Source organism: Rattus norvegicus, chromosome 7 (genome assembly GCF_036323735.1).
Source record: "Rattus norvegicus strain BN/NHsdMcwi chromosome 7, GRCr8, whole genome shotgun sequence".
In the NCBI taxonomy this organism is placed as follows: Eukaryota; Metazoa; Chordata; class Mammalia; order Rodentia; family Muridae; genus Rattus; species Rattus norvegicus.
In genome coordinates, this window is record NC_086025.1 from 44,950,703 (window position 1) to 44,973,238 (window position 22,536).

Below are 22,536 nucleotides of genomic sequence, written 5' to 3' on the forward strand. Positions count from 1 at the left end.
CCAGACAGGCTCACTTCTCACCAAAGTCTTTGGTGCACTGCACACATTGTTTAGAAACATTGGATCACTTGATGCCTAACTCGGCCCGTGTGTTTGAGACCGTCCCCTTTACTCTCCACCCAGTCCACATTAGATTTTGCTGTGCGCTTATCATCACGCCATCTCACTTCCCTTTACAGAACTTATCGGCATAGAATTTATCATCCTAGTCAATTAAATAAAGTCGGAAACAGAGACTAGTACCAAACACTGTCACTCATCTCTGGCAGCAAAAACCACTGATCTCATGGAAGGTGGGAGGGAGAAACAGTGACGCTAGAAGCTCAGAAAGATAGATGGGAAAGAGGATGGAAAGACTAATAACAAGCACCCGACTACGGCTGAACAGGAGACGGAACCCTAGTGTTCTACAGCACAGCAGGTTAGCAACGATTTACAACAGCTGATAATCTATTTCAAAGTCACTATACAGTCGGAAAGTTCTTTACAGAAAGAAATGACAACTATTTGAGAGGAAAAAGTGCCCTCGATTTTATTATTACATCACTTTATCCATATGTTAAAGTATCCTACTGCATTCCATAAGTAAGTTATGTGTAAGTTATGTGTATTTTAGTAAGAATTTGATAATGAGATATAAAGACTACCCTCAGCTGAAGAAATGGTTCTGTGAGTGAAGAGTTTTCCATATAACCGTGAGGTCCTGAGTTTCGACTTCTATAACTCAACTAAATTCTAGAGATTGGCTCACATGAATATATTCATCTGTTTCATCCACAGTCACAACATTACACCCAGCAGACTTATACAACTTATTCCATTCTTCCTGGTGTGATTACAAAGTATGCTAATTAAAGTTGCTAGCCTTGGGCACACGCCATTTTGTGTTTGCATGGATGTATTTTCTAGGATGTATTTCCTGCGTAGGATGGTCAAACCCAAACGGTCCTCCCCTTTAATATTGATTTATGTTCCTAGATCTTCCATAGGAAGTTTATAGTTTTTAATCAACAGCAATAACATAAGAGAAATTTATCATCTCACAGTCTTTTTTAATTTTACAAAGTATGATTATCTTAATATTTACTAGCTCGATGAGAATGATCCTATTTTAGCATTCATTTTAGAGTCCACCCTATTTTTCATTCCTCTCCGAGCAATCTGCATGTGGCACCCTTTTTTCTGGCCTTCATTTCTCACCTGGTTTATGAGGCGCTCTTTGCTTTCAGGGCTGTCAGTTCTGTTTGTGACATATCACCATTCTACCTTCACAGTTTTCTTCCGACATTCCTTATTTTTGTGCAGATTTTCCTTGTGTCAAATTTTCTTATTAAACTTATGCATCTTTGTGTGGAGGCTGCTGTCTATTAAGTCAAACTTAGAATAATCCCCCCCCAGTACAAGACAACAATTAATTTCTGCCCCATTTTTCTGTTAGAACTTCTATTGGTTTATGCCACATAGAAACTATGGGTTCGTTTGCAGTTTATTTTGGTGTCAGTGGCTATAAAAGCCCAAATAAATTTTCGTTTGAGTGACTGTTCAACTGTTCCAACAGCTGCTGCTCAAAAAATAGAACTCCCCCCCCCCCAAAGAGCTACTGCTGGGCAGTCCACTTCCCCCAGATCCTACCAACTTTTCTCTTCCACGGCCTCTGCTGGGAGGTGGTCCTTATTAAAAGTAAGTTGCAAAACATGTATGTGTCCAAGCAACCATCACTGAAAGTCTGTCTTTGCCCTTCTGAAAACTTGAGAGATACTTTACACTGTATTCCTATAAATTTTCAGACCTTCATCGAGATTTCTTTCACATATATAACTAGTTAAGGACTGCTTTCTTCTTGAACTCCAAGTTTCACAGAAGCAAAAATTGTGTCTGGCTTGTTTTTGCCTCTGTCCTCCCTGTTTTGAACAGCACCAACCACATCACAGAGCTTCAACAAGTCTTTATTTTGTTTGTTGTTTATATGATAACAGAAGAATATTTCTCTTCTCACCACAAATAGGCTTACAGATCATTTAATATTTAATAGTAGATACTCATTTAACAGAGGGCGGAATTCAAAGGAAAGTAATAGATAGTATATATTACAAATTTCTGTTTGAGACACAAAGTTTTTATGTAAAATGTTAATGTATTTAGACCAAATGTTCAACTTGGTCTATATGCTAATAATAACAGATACAGAAATGTTTATATCTAAAGAAAACACTGATATTAAAACAAGCAATGTAAATCATTTTCATTTACAGCAGACATTGGGATGTTCCAGATAATACTTTTACCCACTGTTACGCAAGCATGGAGGTCCAAGCGCCTCATAACTGCAGTGTCTTAGAGGCATGATTTTGAAATGGAAACATTAATGTTTGAAAACAAGCCACATAGCCCCAGCCTATTAAGCCCCAACCAAGCACTGACTTTTGAAATGTTAATGTCCTTTTATTGACATTGAATTTCACTGTCACTCACAACCACACTAAGACATTCTCTTTTTACTACAGAAGAAACTCAAGTAATTATATACTCTCTGGTAGAGAGAATTTGGAAGTTTGCAAAGATCTCAGAGCAAATCATCTGCTAATGTCGATGGTTTGCTGAAGTTTCAAAGAGCAGCATTCCATCCTAACATTATGAGGATGTTCGGATAACTGTAGATCCCTTCACTGACAAAGCAGCAGCTTTAATGGCAAAATAGCTCTCAGGTTTCTTGGTGTAATGATATATTTAGAAACAGTCCCCAGTGATAAATGTTAACTAAAGTAAATGTTAAATAGTAGCAATATAATTAATAATTTTAATGGTATAAAAATATAGCTCCAGGTTTTCCTCTATATAATGAATGACACCATGCTTTTCTTTTTCTATTATTGAAATAACTACTATTGTATGCATGGCATTCTAAAAGGATATTGGTCTTTAAAACTTTTTGATCCTATCCAGTACTTTTGAATAATGGAAGATTCTGTGACTTTAAAATCACCTTCCTATATCCTTTACAATAAAAGATCATGAAATCAGAACCAAAAATACCCAGAAAGGAGTCCAGTTCCTAACATAAACCCTCCACATTGTCGCTACATTGTAGACGTCTCAGAAATGTTATGGTGCTGTCACAGGTTAAAAAAAAACAAAACAAACAAACAAACAAACAAAAAAAACCGAGAGGAATCTACAGCAGCATCCCTAATATTTGTTGAGGTGTTAACTAAGCCAACATCCTACAATTCAATGGTTATCTCTCAGTGAATCACAACTACAACTAATCGCATTGGTAAGTCTAGAAAAGAAATGAAAGTCTACCTCAGTTTGGACAGCATTGGAAGACTTTGCAAATCAAAACAAACAAACAAAAACAAAAAATCAACAGCAGAACAAGGGACCACAATGGAAGGCATTCTGCATCACAGTCTTCTATTTTACAGCAATACTTTAATTTGTCCTACCCTACAATTTGAAAGGTGACAGCATTTCAGTTAAAGAACTTGGAATAATTTAACTCGCTAAAACAAAACAACAGATCTATTTTTTTCCATTAAGACTACACACATCTTGAACCCACTGTTAGGTTGTCAAATCCCAACAGTGGTAAAGACACATTAGAGAGTAGAAGTCCGCCATGAGCCTAAGTAACAGTGAGGAAAGACAGTGTTGCTTGACAGGACTCTGTTGCCTAGCATTCTTCAAACGCAAGAGCTCAATTCCACTGGCACGTGCAGTCTATAGGCTCCTGGAGGGTGTACATAACCTCAGTGCCATTTCCCGAGCAGTGCAGCGGCACCGTCAGGTTCCGCACTCCATTTTCACGACAGCACTTGCAGAACCTCAGGTGACTTTCGACGTTGATGTTATATATGGTAGCTGATGGGCATTTTCCATCACAAGATGCCACACTAATCTGCAAGGATAGGTGATGGGAAAAGAGATCTGCAAATTCAGCCAATACTGGCGATTCTTTATTCCTTCACAGGGTCAGTCAGAGCTTGTATTTTTAATGATTTCATTACCCAATCTTCTATGTGTATAAAAGATTATAGGCTCCAATTGCATAGGTAGCAATGAATAGCCTAGTAAGGGCACCAGTGGAAGGGGAAGTCCTTCGTCCTGCCAAGACTGGACCCCCAGTGAACAGTATTCTTGGGGGGAGGGTGGCAATGGGGGGAGGATGGGGAGGGGAACACCCATCTGGGGGGGGGAGGGGTTGGGGGATGTTGGCATGGAAACCAGGAAAGGGAATAACATTTGAAATGTAAATAAGAGATACCCAATTTAATAAAGATGGAAAAAAGATTATGGAAATGTTACATTAGAACATGATTCATACCTACACCGAAGGATGTTACACAGTTGTACTGAATAAAGCAATGCTTACATAACTCACTTGATCTTAGCCAAAAGGCCGAGAAGCAATGCTTACATAATTCAAAGAATGGCTTGCACATGCAAAACTGAATAGATACATGGAATAACTTAATCCTAGTCCAATAATTCTATTGTCACTGGTATCGTGTTGTGGTGCACGTACAGCATAGAATTGAATGTGCCATTCTAAATGGAGTAAATTAATAACTCAGTAAACATTCCCTGGGCAAAATCACAATGTTAAATACAAAATATAGTCGAAGACATGTAGATCGAGTACTTATCTCTCCAGATTGCAATCATCATTTAGAACAATTGATTGTTTATGCGAAGAGTAATTTATAATTCAGAAATACAATATTTTAATATTAGAGTGCAGGAACACTCTGAAAGTTAAATATTGTATGTCATTTTATTTAGAGCTCACTTGTCAGTACCACGTCAGTGACCCACCGAGTTCCAGAAACACGCATGTGCTTTATGTAACCACAGCTATTCTTCTACTTACAGAGCTCTGGCTTACACAGTCCTGTTTCTTTATGATCGATTTAATGATCAGTTTCTGGCATATTCTTTCTTCTCGTTTGCCTGGAAAAGAAAAGAAAATGTATTTATTCGTCAAAAAAGCCCTTGTAAGGGGTGGAAAGAGGGTTAAATTGTTAAGAGCCCATGCTGCTATTCCAGGGAAACGGAGTTCCCAGCATCCATATCAGAAGGCACACGACCCTCTAACTCCAGTTCCAGGAGGCACTGGAACCCTGGCCCCTCTCCATGGACCACACTCATATGAACATGCGCACACATATACGTATACATATAGCAGCACATGGTTTAAAATAATAATAAATATTGAAATTTCATGCAAAATGCTTCCTTAATTTAAATATAAATGGAATTAGATTGCAAAAGGATGTATTTATTTAAAACATATAGTCAGTATGAAATTGTTTTTCAAACTCTACTCTTAGATGTTACATATCCAATATCTATTTTCTCCCTCCCTGTAGCTTATACTATCTAAATTCATAATTATCTTCACTTTTGGCCTCGTAATCTTAGAATAATCATTATCATTAGTCAAAAGTGTTACAAATGTGGAATAATGAATTTTTAGATTTAAATACATGTAAATATGTAATGTGTAGAAATAACTGATTAACACACAATTTTTAAATAAAACTGAAACTCATTTTGTAAGTATTCATTAATATGCTAAGTGGTAAAATTTAATTACTTGTCTGCATTATTGTAACACATGAATGATTCATAATTTATTCTCTGGCTTTGAAATGTCCTCTTTAATTTCAAATTTAAAAAAAAAAAACCTTATAATCATTCATGACACAGTTGCATGTACCAATATGCAACTGAGTATTACATTATGATATACCCAGGAATGTATACTTAACAAATGTTTGATAGTTAAGTGTGAATCAGGACACCAAAGGCCAGGATTCTTATCTCACTCTGCCACTGACTTGCTTTGTCACTTTAGGGAAATCACTGACTCATTCTGTTCTGCATATGGAATGGTAGAATCACAGTATCAATTTTCATATGACTTTACCCATGAGAGTCTTAGAATGCAGGCTGACATGAAATTCCAACAGTTAAAATTAAGCTACTTTGATTTGAGGAGAGCTGGGTAGCTAAGACTGACTGAAATAAAACTGCTCTTGTCAAAGAAAAACTAATTCAATAAGTATCTGGGACAATATTATTCATTATTGGTTAGTTGAATATTTTGTTCCTAGAAATATTTCCTATGTATTCCTCACAGATTTCTTTGTAGTATATTTTCTTTATCACAGCACACGTGACAGTATCCAAACTCCACAATCTCTACGACACAACCTGGTCATTTAGAATCCTAACCTTTGACAAAGACTCTCTAATGCCAATTCATAAGTTACCTCACATTTCTTAACGCAGAACTAAGTTGGCCATTGTTCTCCAGTGCAAAAAGCTTGGCAGAGATGAGCTATGCTGGCCTATATCTATTATTGTTTAATGGGATCTCTTGCTCTTGATTCTACTTGATTTCCTAATGAATTCTGGAAGCTACCCCGTCCTCCAAGGACTGCATGTGGCCATGTCAAAACAGGCTGAGGAATACTAGTTTATCCTATATCAGTTTAGTCACCCATATTTCTTTTCCTGTCTCCCCTCAAAAATAAACACACTAACTTGTCTATAAACTAGTTTGGTATTATGGAAACAATTACAATAGCCTTGGCTTTGATTATGACTGTGCCTCTCTCTTGTATCTAAAGGAGCATTTAGACTCCAAAGCTGTCAAGGGAATAAGTAAGAATATATAAATACAAGCCTTTAAGATTCTACAGCTAAACTTAATTCTTGTCCTCTTGATACAATACATAATCAAAAAACATCAGCTCACATGGCATTCAGAGATTACTGAATACAAAATTGTTCACTTTCAACAAAGAGTAAAATGTCATTGGATGGTTTCATCAGATTCTTGTAGCTAAAATGTATGTTACTGTATTCCCAAGACCAAGTATATTTCTTGTCAATTGAATTGTGTCCCTCAAATCTTCTGTGTTCAGTAGAGCTGTAGAAGCTTTACCAAGGCAATCAGAGATAAAAATGTAGATTATAATACAATATGACCAGTCCTTATAAAAGAGGAAGTTTGGAGAAACGCACACACACACACACACACACACACACACACACACACACACACACACACACACACACAAACACAAACACAAATGGAAATACGATATAAATGTGAAGACAATATCTATAAGTCAAGGACAGAGACTCTTCCCTCACTGAACTCATTAGAGAGCGGCTCATCAACACCTCAGTTTGGGAATTCCAGATCTGTGAGACAATACATTCCGAATGTTTATTATGTGATTTGATTTGTGAGATTATGTGTTACAGTAGACCTAGAAAGCAACACAGAAAAATTGACAAGTTGTAAATAATAAACATTTCCTTTTCTTTTTTTTTTTTTTTTTTTTGGAAGAGGGGAAGTCTTATATATGACTTAATGTTGGGCTCATACACAATGGAACTAAAAGGTTGTTTAACTTCTTTGAGCTGAAAATCAGATTAATTCCAGAATTTATTGTGGAGGACTTTTGTATCAAATAATACTCTGTATGTATATACTCATGGGATTCAGTCCATTAGGATTCTTAGAAATCTCATCTGAGAATCACTTCAGCATATATCTGACAACCCATCTGTCTGTCATGACATCAATAACCCAAATTATAATTCCCCCCAAAGAGGAATTTACCTAGAGGTGCTTTACCTCTAGATAAATTATAAGTGTCTCCACATGTAATTTTTAAAAGCTCCTAATTTTATATTCATATAAGTTGATATTTTCAAAAATAGGAATGGTGTGTTGCACAAATAGTTCTCTATTCTAGTTCAATCTTTTAATTATTCAAAATCACCACAAAATAAATGTAATTAAAAACAATTATAAAATATATTATAGGTATTTAACTAATTACTATGAACATTTCTAATATAGGATTAAAATATAATTCACTCTTGGCATTTTCCAGAAATACAGACATATAGATTTGTTCAAAAGGTCTGAAAATACTCTACTCTCCTAAATGTCCACATTGGTGTCTTAGTGTCACCTTATCATAATCTACTTAACTTTGTGTAGTTGAACATATTCCAAGCAAAGTAGGCCATAGTGAACTTGAGATTCAAACCTATTAAAATCCTAGACCAGAAGCTGGAGATGTGATTCAACTGTGAAGATGACTGGCTGCTCTTCCAGAGGATTTGGGGTTTGATTCTCAGCACTCCAGTTCCACAGAATCTGATGCCCTCCCTTCTTTTTGACTCTACAAGAAGGTCCTGCATACAAGTGGTGTTCAGACACACATGCAGGCAAGACACCCATGCACATGATATTATTTTAATTTTAAGGAAAATTTTAGGCTATGATTTTTAGAAAATGCCATAATAACAAAACATCCAAGAATGAAATAATATTTATCTAAATAAAAGTGTTTATGTACATCACACAGTATAAAGGGTTACAGGATATCAACCACGCATCACAAAAGCATTTAAGCAGCAGACTTCATGAAGGATATCTTTGGAACAAACTGTTAGAAGAACACCACAACCATACAACCCACAAAAGGTAATCTATCATTGCATGGACTACGGCTTCACTTACAGATCTTGCAACAGCCTTCATTATAAAACTTTACAATGCCTTCATTCTAGGAAGAGAAACAGGCAAAAGGTAAAACATACAGTGTCTATTCATTTCCTCTCAACTTGAAATTGAAAGCCAATTCTCACAATATTTTATCAGCTACCACAAAGTCTTTACAGAAAAATAATTAAATGTTAACAAATCTTAATAAGAGTTTCTTACAAACAAGATTATCTTGTTAAAAGCTGAATTGTCTCTTCCTTAATACAAAAAGTAGGAAAAAATGCTACCAAAGGAATACTTTTACAATGCTCCACATATTTTTCAGATAATAAAATAATGAAAGTTATTCTAGCTAGTTGTCATTAATTTTCAACTCCAAAAATAATTTAAACTATATTAATTAGATGAATTAAATCTCTAAATATCATAAATGTTAGGATTATCTTTTTCTTTGAGAAATTTTTATTTTTCAAACAAACCCCATTTTCCAGAACTTAAATATAATTTTAGTACACATGAGAGCTTGCTAGATGCCATTATCAAAGACTATAAATACAGAAGAAAAATCAGGGAGCCGCTGCTATTTTTCTACACAACAGAATAGCTCCCATTCTTCATTAAACCTCATAAATTCACTATTCAATGAATACTAACACTAACACTAGAAAGAGATTGTTTTAAAATAAAATCATAACAATTTAAAAATCTGTCTTGATATATTTTGCTCTGAGAAAATAAAATGGAGTAAAACTATAGAATCTGAGGAAAACACCAAGTCCTCCAGTGGCCTGTATCTGGGAAACAAGGTAAATGTCACTAGCTGTGGAGGCATTAGTGACATGATAAATCAATGTGTCTAAGAGAAAAAAGACAAAAACTCAATTAAGTACCATTTTATCTATATTAAAAGTGAGCCTGGATTTACTCACCAAAGGCCTTTTCAATTACCCTTAAATATACATGTAAAGACCTAGAGACAGCAAATTATCTATTCTGAAGGAGTCAAATTTGAACTCAAAATAGCAAACTGAAGAACTATAACAGAGATCAGCTGGAGCGTCTGTAGGATCTCAGAAAACATATTAATGCATACTTCCTAGATAACAGTTAATGCAGAATTTCCACATATGATAAAGTACAAACCAGTTTGCATTCAGTTTCATTAAAAGGAGGGCAGACCATGCTGTAGTTTAGAATCATTGCCCCCTCCTCAGTATTAACACATTCGTATGTGCTGCAGTTATGGTTCCAAATGCTTCCCTCCTAAGAATAAAAGAGAAAGTTACTATGATACTTGCTAAGATCTGTTACATTACTTAGAATCTCTAAATTAATTAAATCTTGATTTCATCAAATCCAGTACGAGATAGAGAGCTTCTTAGAACATTAGCATTCCATCTGAAAATGTCCCCAATTTTACTTCAAAATTACACTAAACACACACACATGCACACATACATACATCTACACACACACATGCACACATACTTGCATACATACATGCACACACACACACACACACACACACACACTCAGAGTACATGTTTGTGTGTGTTTGGTTTCATAATGGAAATGAGATGTTAATATGAAATAAAGCACCCAGAAGGAAAGAAGTACATAGGTAATTATTTCTACTAAGTGATCATCTAACAATCCAATGTCAAATGTCACCCTTCGGTATTTATCTCTAGTAACAAAACAACAAACCACCCCCTCACAATACCCCTTACTTCATATTTTCTTTATTTCCTTTTGCTCCCTCATTGCCAGGTTTAAAAGAAATCATTTGCATTATAATGCATGTTGGGTTATACTTATGATTTAACAGTCAGTCAAACTCTTTCTTGAAGATTTCTTGTAGAAGGGTAGAAATTAAGATAAACCAAATCACATTCTTTGCTCTAGGTTGGTGGTTCTCAATCTGGGGGTTGCTATGACTCCTAATAGTGGTAAAATTACAGTTAGGAAGTGGAAACAAAATAGTTTTATGGTTGGAGTGGGCACCGCGACATGAGGCACTGCATTAAAGAGTTGCAGCGTTAGGAAGGTTGAGAAGCACTGCTCTAGGTCCTATCTCAATTTATGATTAGCTGCACATATTCCAAGAACCCCAGTCAACAATCTTTAAGTTCTGCCAGGCACAGTGGTGCACACTTTAGTCCAAGCCCTTGGAAGACAGACAGGTCATAGCTCTGTGAGTTCAAGGACAGCCTGGTCTACAAAGCAAATACAGTATACCCAGAGCTGTTACACAGAGAGACTCTGTCTCAAAACAACAAAAACAACGATGATAAATTCATAAAATAATAATATCCAATAAATCAAAAACAAAATTTAACAGCTTCGGGAGAATACTAACTTCTACTATTCTCATAAATTACTAGATACCATCCTTTCCTGAAACTAATTTCTTATATCTGGAAAAATGTGAAAGTCCATATTAAAATTACCTTAGGAACAGGATATGGGAAAAAATTACCTTAGGAAGCAACTTAAAAATATTTTATAAAATTATCAAAAAAAATCAAAACTTTTAAATATAACAAAATATATTAATGTGTAGGGAGGTGTACACTATGAATAGGTGTGCAATGTATGCAGACATGTGGCAGATGACATTTTCTAATGGTGCAAGAATACCACCTTAAGAAAGGGCCACAGAGGATTATTGTCCATAAGACATGGTTTAGGGAATAAAAATCCATACCTCATATATAACTGATGTTCCATTTTCCATATGAAATTTGCAGGATATATTTTTACATGTCCCACAGCAATCATAATCACTGGAGGATGGGATGTATATCTGGTGCTGAATATAATAAACGGGCATAGTATTAGCCATACAGCTATACAAGCATTTTAGTGCATTAGCCCTGAAGGTGTTTCCAACCCTAACATACTCTCTCTGATTATCTGTAAGCATTCCTGAAGCTCAAGATGAAGAACTTCAAACAATAATTTACTTTAAACAGCCAACTTAGAAATGAAGGATGTGTTGACCTCTACCAGTCAACATTCATCAAGCAGGAGCAACAATCTTAGGTCAACCAAACTGTACGTGACAACTCTGGAAACTCAAGGGTGCAGAGTAAAGTGAGTGCCAGCATTAAATACACATCTCATAAAATAATAGAGTGTTAAGGAGATACTCAAGTGTTGAAGTCATAAACTATTTACAAGTTCAAATTCTCTAACTGAAAAATTTCAACTCACGGGATCTTTAGAGCAACTTATAAGAATACTTACAACATCACAGTCTTTGGAACAGTTCACCATTGTAACATTCAAAGTATGAAAGTCTGTATAGTTATCTTTTTCATCCAGACATTCGATTGCATAACAAAAGTCCTCTTCCAAATACTTTATTAGAGATTGGCCAGGATTCAACACTGATACTTCTTGAAACACACACACATCATCCTTTTCTAGAATAAATAAATAAATAAATAAATAAATAAATAAATAAATAAATAAATAAATAAACAAACGAATGAATGAATATTTTTAAAACCCCACAATGTTGCATTTTGTATTTACCAATCAATAGATAAAACTTATATTAATAATTATATTTTCATTATGATGAACCAAATTTTCAAGGTCAAGTAACATATTACATATTTCTAGCAATGCAAGAATGTATTTAGCAACATCAGTAACACAGATATCACTTAGTGTATATTATATACCATACAGGTATCCCTGTAAAATCACTTATATTAGCATGCTTCAAGAGACATATCTTATAGCAACTTCAAAAGATGAGAAAAATATTACTGTCCCTTCTCCAGACATAGATCATGACCATTGGATGAATATAACATCTAATTCAATAATAGTAGTACCCTTCATGGTGGGATTCTGTAACATTTTTCTTTTCTGTGATTATTATGTTAATAGAAATAAACTGTGACATATTAGAACAGGCTGGAAGAGGGTTGGATCTAGCCCAGAGCTCTCCTTGTCTCTAATTCTGAGGTTCTCTTTTAATTTGCACATTAAAAAATTTTTGAAGCAGTTTAACCCTTTGAAGAAATATTCTTCATTCTATGAACCACTAATACATAGTGTGAAAATATAACATTTCATGCTTTTAAATGCTAATACTGATAATCACACAGAGAACAAAAATATCTTCACAATTTTAGATACCATGTTTTAAAGTAATACAGAAAACAAATTCTAGTGTCCTCTTAAAAGTGCTATAGTAGAAATAATTCCTTTTTCCATCTTATCAAATTTCTCAGATCATTTTGAGATATTATGAACAAAAATAATAATTGTTTAAAGAAGACTCACAATTGAATTACTATCTAATATTTTTCAAAGAAAATATGAATATGTTTAAATATACAAGTGCTAAACAACAGACATCAATAATAAGCATGTGTTATTTAAAAAGTATTTTTAAAAATATTTACCACAGAGGTACTGTACACATCCACAGTCAGTCTGAAAGGTTTGATCTATTGTGGCAAATTCTCCCTATTGGAAAGAAATTATCAAGTGACTTATCATGATCATTTTGAGAATAAACATTATAAATAGTGGTACCCAGGTAGACACTTGTGGAAATACTTCACCAACCTGCTGGTCGCATGTTGAAACCCCTCTCTATCTTACACATGAGACAAGGCGTCTCACGTCTCTTCAGGGCTCAACCTTCCAACTAATCTAGGGAGCCAGCTTGCTCTGAAGATCTATCTTTGTCCTTATATGCCAGTAATACAGGTGATGTGTCTGCCTGGCATTTACATAGGCGCTCTGTTTCCTAACTCTGGGCTTTACACTTGTGAGGTAAAGTTAGCCACTGAACCATCTCCACAGCACAGACCATTCAATCTCTTTGTACTCCAATTTCCTTATCCATCAAATTTGTTGATTACAGTATTCTAAAGGGCAAAGCAGTGAGTCTAGGAGAGTGTCTAATTGCCAACTCAGGAGTAGGACTACATAAGGATTTGACTCACTCTTTACTGGTTATACAGACAAGTACACAGTATTTTACCAATCTCTGCCTTGTCTTTCTCATCCACAAAACATATATAATGTAACCAATGGCCAGTTAGTTTTGGTGAAAGAAATAAATGGGCCAGTGTATGTAATGAGGTCAGGATTGAGGTGGCACACACACCCACCCAGCCCACCTTGAGTACTGTATAACCTGTAGCTATTAGTAAGCTTATGCCATGAATGAGGCTCAAACCTCACCCTGTTGGAAACAATTTAGCATCCTCTAAGCAATCACAGGACTAGGCTTAAACAGTCAAGAATTTGCTTGTAAGTATTTCCTTTTCCACTGTGCTTTTAATCTTTATAACACATATTAAAAACGGAATTTGATTCTTCACATGAAGAATTTATTCTACTAAAATTATACTACTATCTTATAGTTATTTGTTCCTGCTAGCTAATATGTTACATTTTGTGGTGCTTTCTAAATTATACTTTCATAAGTGTTAATTCATTTGCTGCTTTATGACTTTAATCTAAAGACAATTCTAACAAGATGGGAAATAAAAAATCTTCTAATGGAATTAAAAAATGATTAATCAAATCAGTAGCCTTCCTCTACTTAAAGGATAAATGGGCTGAGAAAGAAATTAGGGAAATGACACCCTTCACAATAGTCACAAGTAATATAAAATATATTGGTATGACTCTAACCAAGCAAGTGAAAGATCTCTACGACAAGAACTTCAAGTCTCTGAAAAAAGAAATTGAAGATCTCAGAAGATGGAAAGATCGCCCATGCTTATGGATCAACATGACATAGTAAAAACGGCCATCTTACCAAAAGCAATCTACAGATTCAATGCAATCCCCATCAAAATTCCAACTCAATTCTTCACAGAAATAGAAAGAGTAATTCTCAAATTCATCTGGAATAACAAAAAACCCAGGAAAACGAAAACTATTCTCAACAATAAGAGAACTTCTGGGGGAATCACCATCCCTGACCTCAAGCAGTACTTCAGATCAATAGTGATAAAAATAAAACACCATAGTATTGGTACAGGGACAGACAGGTAGATCAATGAAATAGAGTTGAAAACCCAGAATTACACCACACACCTATGATTAGCTGATCTTTGACAAAAAGCCAAAACCATCCAGTGGAAAAAAGACAGCATATTCAACAAATGGTGCTGGTTCAAGTGGCAGTAAGCATGTAGATGAATGCAAATCAATCCATTCTTATCTCCTTATATAAAGCTCAAGTTCAAGTGGATAAAGGACTGCCATATAAAACCAGATACACTGAACTCAAGAAGTTAGACTCCAGAGAGCCAAATGACCCTATTAAAAATGCATATACTCAGCTATTAAAACCAATGAATTCATGAAATTCATAGGCAAATGAATGGAACTAGAAAATATCATCCTGAATGAGGTAACCCAATCACACACACACACACACACACACACACACACACACACACACACACACACACAAAACCCACCATGCTATATACTCACTAGTAAGTGGATATGAAGCTAAAGAAGGATGACCTAAGTATAGATGCTTCAGTCTTTCTTAGAAGGGGAAACAAAAATATTAATAGGAGGAAATACGGAGACAAAGTTTGGAGCAGAGACTGAAGGAAAGGCCATCCAGACACTGCCCCACCTGGGGATCCAGCCCATATACATATAGCCACCAAACCCAGTAAATATCGCTGATACAAGGAGTGCATGCTGTCTGATATAGCTGTCTGCCAGAGCATGACAAATACAGAGGTGAATGCTCATAGGCAACCACTGAACCAATGGAGGAGTTAGAGAAAGGATTGAAGGAGCTGAAGAGGTTTGCAACCCCATAAGAACAACAATGCCAACCAACCAGAGCTCCCAGGGACTAAACCACCATCCAAAGAGTACACATGAGACAGACCCAAGGCTCCAACCACATATGTAGCAGAGGATGGCCTTGTTAGGCACCAAGGGGAGGAGAAGCCCTTGGTCCTGCCAAGGCTGGACCTCCCGGTGTAAGGGAATGTCAGGGCAAGGAGGTGGGAAAGGGTGGGAGAATGTGTGGGGGAACACCCTCATAGAAGAAGGGTGAAGGGGAATGGGATAGGGGGTTTATGGATGGGAAACCAAGAAAGGGGCTAACATTTGAAATGTAAATAAAAAATCCAATAAAAAATTTTAAAAATAAAATAAAATAAATGTTGAAAAAATGGGGTACAGAGCTAAACAAAGAATTCTCAACTGATGAATCTCAAATGTCTGAGAGGCATCTAAAGAAATGTTCAACATCCTTAGTAATAAAGGTAATACAAATCAAAAGGACACTGAGATTCCACCTCACACCAGTAAGAATGGCTAAGATCAAAAACTCAGGTGACAGCAGATGCTGGTGAGGATGTGGAAAGAACATTCCTCCATTGTTCATGGAACTGCAAGCTGGTACAACCACTCTGAAAATCAGTCTGTGGCTCCTCAGAAAATTTGACATATTACTACCTGAGGACCCAGCTATACCACTCGTGGGCATATACCCAAAAGATGCTCCAGCATATAACAAAGACACGTGCTCCACTATGTTAATAGCAGCCTTATTTATAATAGCCAGAAGCTGGAAAGAACCCAGATGTCCCTCAACAGAGGAATGGATACAGAATATGTGGTTCATTTACATAATTGAGTACTACTCAGCTATTAAAAAACAATGACTTCATGAAATCTGCAGGCAAATGGATAGATCTAGAAAATATCAACCTGAGTGAGGTAACCCAGTCAGAAAAAAACACAGATGGTATGTACTCACTGATAAGCAGATATTAGGGGGAAAATCTCAGAATACCCATGATACAACTCACAGACCATATGAAGCTCAAGAAGAAGGAAGATCAAAGTATGAACAATTCAGTCCTATGTAGAAGGGGGAACAAAATAATTATGGGAGGTAGAGAGTAGGAGGAACTTGGGAGGATGAGAGGAAGGGGAGAGGAAGGTGGGGCAGGATCAGGTGTGGGAGGAGACAAGGGAGAAGTATAGAGAATCAGGAAATTGAATGGAGGTGTGTAGCAGTGGGGATTGTTGGGAAACTGGGAGTAGCCACTAGACAGTCCCATATGCCAGGAAAGCAAGAGTCTCCCAGGACCCAACAGGCATGGCATTACCTGAAATACTCAACAAACGGGAGAGAGACCATATCCAGGTTAGGCATGGCCCCCGGTTGAGGGATGGAGCTACCCACCCATCTTAAAAATGTTAACACAGAATTGCTCCAGTCTAAAGGAAATACAGGGACAAAGAGTGGAGCAGATACTGAAGGAAAGGCCATTCAGAGCCTGCCCCACCTGGGGATCCATCCCATAAGCAGACACCAAGTCTGATGCTGATTGATGATGCCAAGAAGCACTTACTGACAGGAGCCTGATATAGTTGTTTCCTGAGAGACTCTGCCAGACCCTGACCAATAGAGATGTGGATGCTCACAACCAACCATCGGACTTAGCATGAGGACTGCAAACCCATAGGAAGAACATTATCAACAAACCAGACCTCCCAATGTTCCCAGGGACTAAACCACCAACCAAAGAGTACACATAGAGGGACTCATGAGTCCAGCTGCATATGTAGCAGAGGATGGCCTTGTCTGGCATCAATAGGAGGAGAAACCCTTGGTCCTGTGGAGGTTTGATGTCCCAGCATAAGGGAATGCTAGTGTGGTGAGACATGAGTGGGTGGGTGGGTGGGTGAGTTCCCTCATAGAAGCAGAGGGGAGGAGGAATGGGATTGGGGGTTGCAGAGGGGAAACCCAGAAGGGGGATATCATTTGAAATGTAAGGAAATAAAATAACCAATTAAAATGGAAAAAATTAGAAACATAATTACTATAAAGTTATTCTAAATCTTTAGCAATCTCTGTAAATCATATATAACATCATCTGAGCAAGTATAAAGTTAGATGACATTAACAATAACATAGTGACGTGCAAAGAGGAAACCCACTGTGTGATACTATGCCTCATTGGTTTCCCAAAGAAGCTTGGGTCTTAGATATCTGAATGGGCTTTCTGGAAGTACACATTAAGCAACAGAGGAAAATGAAAATATAAGAATGTCTTTTTGGAAGACATTATCTGTTCTAAGAAATGAGGACAGGGATATATCTTCTTTTCTAAGTCTAATTACATAAGATGAAATATTTGATGAAAAGACATATAAAGCACTATTAGTCACACTGTTAATAGCTGTCATCAGTCACCCCAGTTATTTTAGAATATTAAATCCTTGAAATGTTTCTCTTTACATAGTCATAGATAACTCAAGGAAAAAGAAAGAGAAGAGACAACAGTTACACGTTTATACCTACTCTTCCTCTATAAAGGACATATTGGAAGTACACTGTTTGGAGGAGTTATTTGAGATGCCTTTCAATATTAAAATAACATTTTTCCAGTATTCTGCTTCATTTAAAGCACCTTCAGTACTATAATATTAGTAAATTGGATTGTCTATTAAATAATTACATGTTATTTTAGGAATCCCTTTTTTGGTACATCTTACTCTGTAACTCTAGTTGGCCTGTAACTCACCATGTAGCCATGCTGGCTTCTAATCCCCAGAGAGAGATCCACCTGCCTCTGCGTTACAAGTACTGGGATAAAAGATGCATAAGACCTTAAAAGGCCACTTTGTTAAGTAAAATATAAAAGGTTAACTATCATATAATATGGTTAGTTTAATCTGTGTCAACATAACATAACGAGAACAGTTCTAAAATTGTAAACATTTATAAAATCCAGAAATGAGGCAGATAAAGGGAGGAGATACTGATTTGAACAAAACAATAAGGCAACCAAAAATACACATCCTTACCACTTCACAAGTTGGCGTGACAAGATTTTCACAGTTGCATTCTAGAAGGGCAGAAAGCCAAGATGGTTACCTGACTCAGAACACATCAACTCATTATTACCAAACTTTGAGGTAGAAAATGAGTTTACCGCAATGCCAGTTTGGGCAACACTGTCCGGATACATTTTCTTTCACCAGATTCATATCTTTTGCACACTCGAGTAATGGTGGGGGACAAAGTTCTGGCTCGCAAACTAGGAAGCAAAATCAAATGGGTAAAGGTGAATCTCAGGAACTTGCATGTCCTTGTTAGTGAGCTGTCATTTCCACGGTGTGCACGGTTTCTGGCTCCCAGCAGTTGCTCCTTCCACCTCCCTCCCACCTGCCAAGTCCTCCTGAGGGTAGCATGAATGCCTATTTAGACTTAGTAACTGAGCTATCTAGCTTAGCTCATCCTAGGAAGACTCAAGACAAGGGCGTCTGCACTAACACTGCCACTAACACACATCAGACTTCTTAAATATCTCTTTTTGGACCTTTCATACACACATTTAAACGTTTTAAAATAGGGTAAATGTTTAAAAATGAGCTTACCACAGTAGTACTGAGGACAGCATAAATGTGTAGTATTGAGATTCACTGTGAGGAATTCCCCATCAGTACATTGTGGAGTCAGTTCAGTGCATGTCTTACAAACTGAAGGTTAAAAAGCAAACATCAAAGTCACATTGTGCTAGAATCAAATTCAGGATTAGTTCAGATTATAATCCAAATCAAAGTAGAGTGTAATATGCTTCCTTGGGAAGTAGGAAAATAATGCATAGCTCTTCATTGCCTAAACACGCAACTTTATGCTTTCTAAGCACAATGCAAAAGATGACATCTATCAAAATTATAAGCCATTTACCAGCAGAATAATTTATTCTTACTGAAAGCAAACTACCGATGATTAATTTACTACCTTTAATTATTTTTCTTAGAACTGGAAGAGCTTGAAGGGGCTCGAGACCCCATATGTACAACAATGTCAAGCAACCAGAGCTTCCAGGGACTAAGCCACTACCCAAAGACTATACATGGACTGACCCTGGACTCTGACCTCATAGGTAGCAATGAATATTCTAGTAAGATCACCAGTGGAAGGGGAAGCCCTTGGTCCTGCTAAGACTGAACCCCCTGTGAACGTGATTGTTGGGGGGAGGGTGGCAGTGGGGGGAAGATGGGGAGGGGAACACCCAGAAAGAAGGGGAGGGGGAGGGATTAGGGGGATCTTTGCCCGGAAACCAGGAAAGGGAATAACACTCAAAATGTATATAAGAAATACTCAAGTTAATAAAAAAAAGTATAATTATTTTTCTTCCATTGATTAGTCTCACTTATGGTTGGACAATGCACTAGGAACTTGCCCAGTCATCCCTCCAAGATCTGAAAAATGTCTGAATGACTCTGACGAATGACTCATCCACAGAGTTCTTGCAGAGACTGTTAATAAAGGGGCCTCATACTGACCAGCTACCGTGTGGGAAAACTCATGTCTGTTTAATCAGAATCTCTTTCTATGGAAATGGAATGAGAAACAGAGGCACAACAGGACAGGGAACTGAGAGAATTGCCATCTCTTCTTGCTCTTGAGGTTTTGTATTTGCCCCGATATCTCTGTTCAAACTTAATCTAGCCACTTACAGTCACAGAAGCTTAAAGGAATTATGGGAGATGTTGTCTGATGCCTGGTATGATAATTCACTTGATTTGGAGGTGGGGCTAAAGGAGGAGTGGAGTTCTTCATATTATTCACTCCCTACTTCATAAAACAATACTTTCTGCTGCTACATCCCGTAATTTTTTAATACTCCTATCCTCTCTAGGGACCATCATCATTCACAGATGATATGTAGAAATTAAGTTTTATTATGGTATTGCATGCCTTAGTACAGTGCATTATTGTAGTCTTCTAGAAAAACCCATGCTAAGGTTTCTTTTTAAAAGATAGATATTTGCCACTTAAAGAAAAGTCTTGGCTTCATTATTTTGATTATGGTTGGACAGCTACTGAGAGTTTTGTTGATGGAATAAGTACTGGCTATAATAATATTAAGAGTAATTTACAGTGTACTCTGTTTTCTACCCTTTTTGTTCAGTTCAATTCCTACTATATGACATAATGCTGCTTGCCAAAAGTCCCATGAAATTCACAGAAAATAGAAGTTCCCCATATCCTTTCTCTTCTTACTGCATCTTGTCTTGAGAGCACTCACCACAGGAAGGGTAGAAACAGCAAGGTTCTCCTTGTCGGACTTGAAGAACAAACTGGTCATCTCTGCAAACTGGGGTTGAAATACTGGGACATCTCAAGGTATCACATTCTGCGGAACCACAAATGTGTTTGAAAATTTGTAAAAGTGAGACAATAAAATGAATTAAAATAAGATATCGGGGTTGGGGATTTAGCTCAGTTGTAGAGCGCTTGCCTAGCAAGCACAAGGCCCTGGGTTCGGTCCCCAGCTCTGGAAAAAAAAAAACAAGATATCATTTTTTCCTATTTGAATTGAGTGGCAATCTTAACAAAAAGGCATTTTTAGGAATTAGCAACTTCACAATCTTTTATGACGAATCCATTCTTAGATTCCCACTGGAAGAGGGTCCAATCAGTGATTCGGCATGGATTAGTTAAGTCTTACTTTCCCCAATAGATTAACTTACCACATTCATACTGTGGGCAACAAGAAAGAGCACTATAGCCAATGATCAACTTCTGGCTACTTGTGCATATTGGGATAGTCCTGTCACACAAAGTCATGTCACAACCTAGAAATAAACAGCAGAGTGTTACAGTTGTACTGAGTGCAACTGGGGTCTTCTCACGCCAACTCAGAGGGGGCAACTGGCTCTGACAAATGTGTTTTCACTCTGCAATGGGGCCCATCCAGCCCCAAACTAGAAAGACCAGCTCCAAGGATTCTCTGGAATTTTCTTACATCTCTTATCGTCATGAGTCAGAGATTCTGAGTCCCGCCTTTTGTCCTAAGTTAGTGTGTATTATTAATATTTGCTGGCAAGTTTTTTTTTACATATATTCACACAACTTGCCTTGGAAAAAAAGTCATTGAGGAAGTACTTCACTGTTACCCTGACATGCTTTTCAGACTGAGTATCTACATGGTTCCAGTTTACATACATACCACAGACTTTTTTAGAACAGCAGGTCAGCTTATCAACAATGCCTATGACCACTTCAGCTTCTCGTTCACAGATGGGGGAAGGTTCTTCTTCGCAGACTGGCTCTATAGGAATAATGTTTCCATCCTCCAGGCATTTGTAGAGGGCACATTCATCAATGCCACCATTCCAAATCTCCCCAGCACTGTGGGGGTGATCTTCACTGTCAGTGCATACTTCAAAAGACCAGCCATGTTATTTCATTTACAACTGTGCACTAAAGCAAGTCAAGTCATGGTGAGCTTTTTTTTTTTTTTTGACAGTGACCTGATCCAACAATATAGCAACAAGTCATGAATCTATTCTTTATCAGATTCCTTTTGTTCTTTCTTTGGTTAATACACTGAATTTTTCATTAACCAAAGTTAATATTTAACCAAAGTCATATTACTATTTTCTACAACCTTCCACAGTCACTTTCCTCACTGGCAGCCACAATTTGGTTTCTGAAAGTGTCCCTATACTTCTAGTGTACCTGCCCTTCCATTTAACTATTAACAAAATTACTTTTGTTCTTGCTGTAATTAAGACCCATGTGTCTGATAAAGTGCTATGCTGCAACTTCTAGAATTCTTTGATTTTTATATCTGCCACCGTCATGAAGATAATATGCTAAAATAACAAGCATGAACTTGGAGTACTTGAGTATTTTCCCCTATATCATGATGCTATCTACCGTTTCCTGTGTTCTCTTATTCTCAGGGCACTGAATGCACAAAAAATGCTATTTTTAATTACATTTTCTCTCTCAGTCCTGACCTTCAGGACTAAGTTCCATTAATTTCTTAATTTTACTGATACATATCCTGAGAGTCACGGAGACAAAAATATATCTCTACATGAAATACTTAAATTGATCCCACAAAATACTTTAATTCTCAATTTACCTCATTTTTCCTAGTTATTAATATACACACACATAAAAACCGAACCATCATCACAAAAGATTTTAATTTTAACTCTAACTA

The 22,536-nt window shown here is 36.8% G+C and overlaps 1 protein-coding gene across 7 annotated transcripts in view; it reads right to left on the reverse strand.

Moving 5' to 3' along the window:
• Window positions 1–1,930: 1,930 nt before the first annotated feature.
• The window catches only part of Otogl (otogelin-like), a 145,237-nt gene continuing 124,631 nt past the window's right edge, over window positions 1,931–22,536 (reverse strand). For 6 of the 7 annotated variants that reach the window (XM_039080122.2, XM_039080120.2, XM_039080118.2 and 3 more), the window contains 13 exons: window positions 21,532–21,744; window positions 21,053–21,157; window positions 20,608–20,715; window positions 18,947–19,048; window positions 18,502–18,606; window positions 18,374–18,414; window positions 12,961–13,024; window positions 11,786–11,964; window positions 11,244–11,348; window positions 9,680–9,799; window positions 8,552–8,597; window positions 4,871–4,950; window positions 1,931–3,898 (listed from right to left, as the gene is read on the reverse strand). In XM_039080122.2, coding sequence (XP_038936050.1) covers window positions 3,698–3,898; window positions 4,871–4,950; window positions 8,552–8,597; window positions 9,680–9,799; window positions 11,244–11,348; window positions 11,786–11,964; window positions 12,961–13,024; window positions 18,374–18,414; window positions 18,502–18,606; window positions 18,947–19,048; window positions 20,608–20,715; window positions 21,053–21,157; window positions 21,532–21,744 — 1,469 coding nt within the window. In that variant the 3' untranslated portion in view covers window positions 1,931–3,697. The other variant, XM_039080123.2, reaches the window with a different exon arrangement.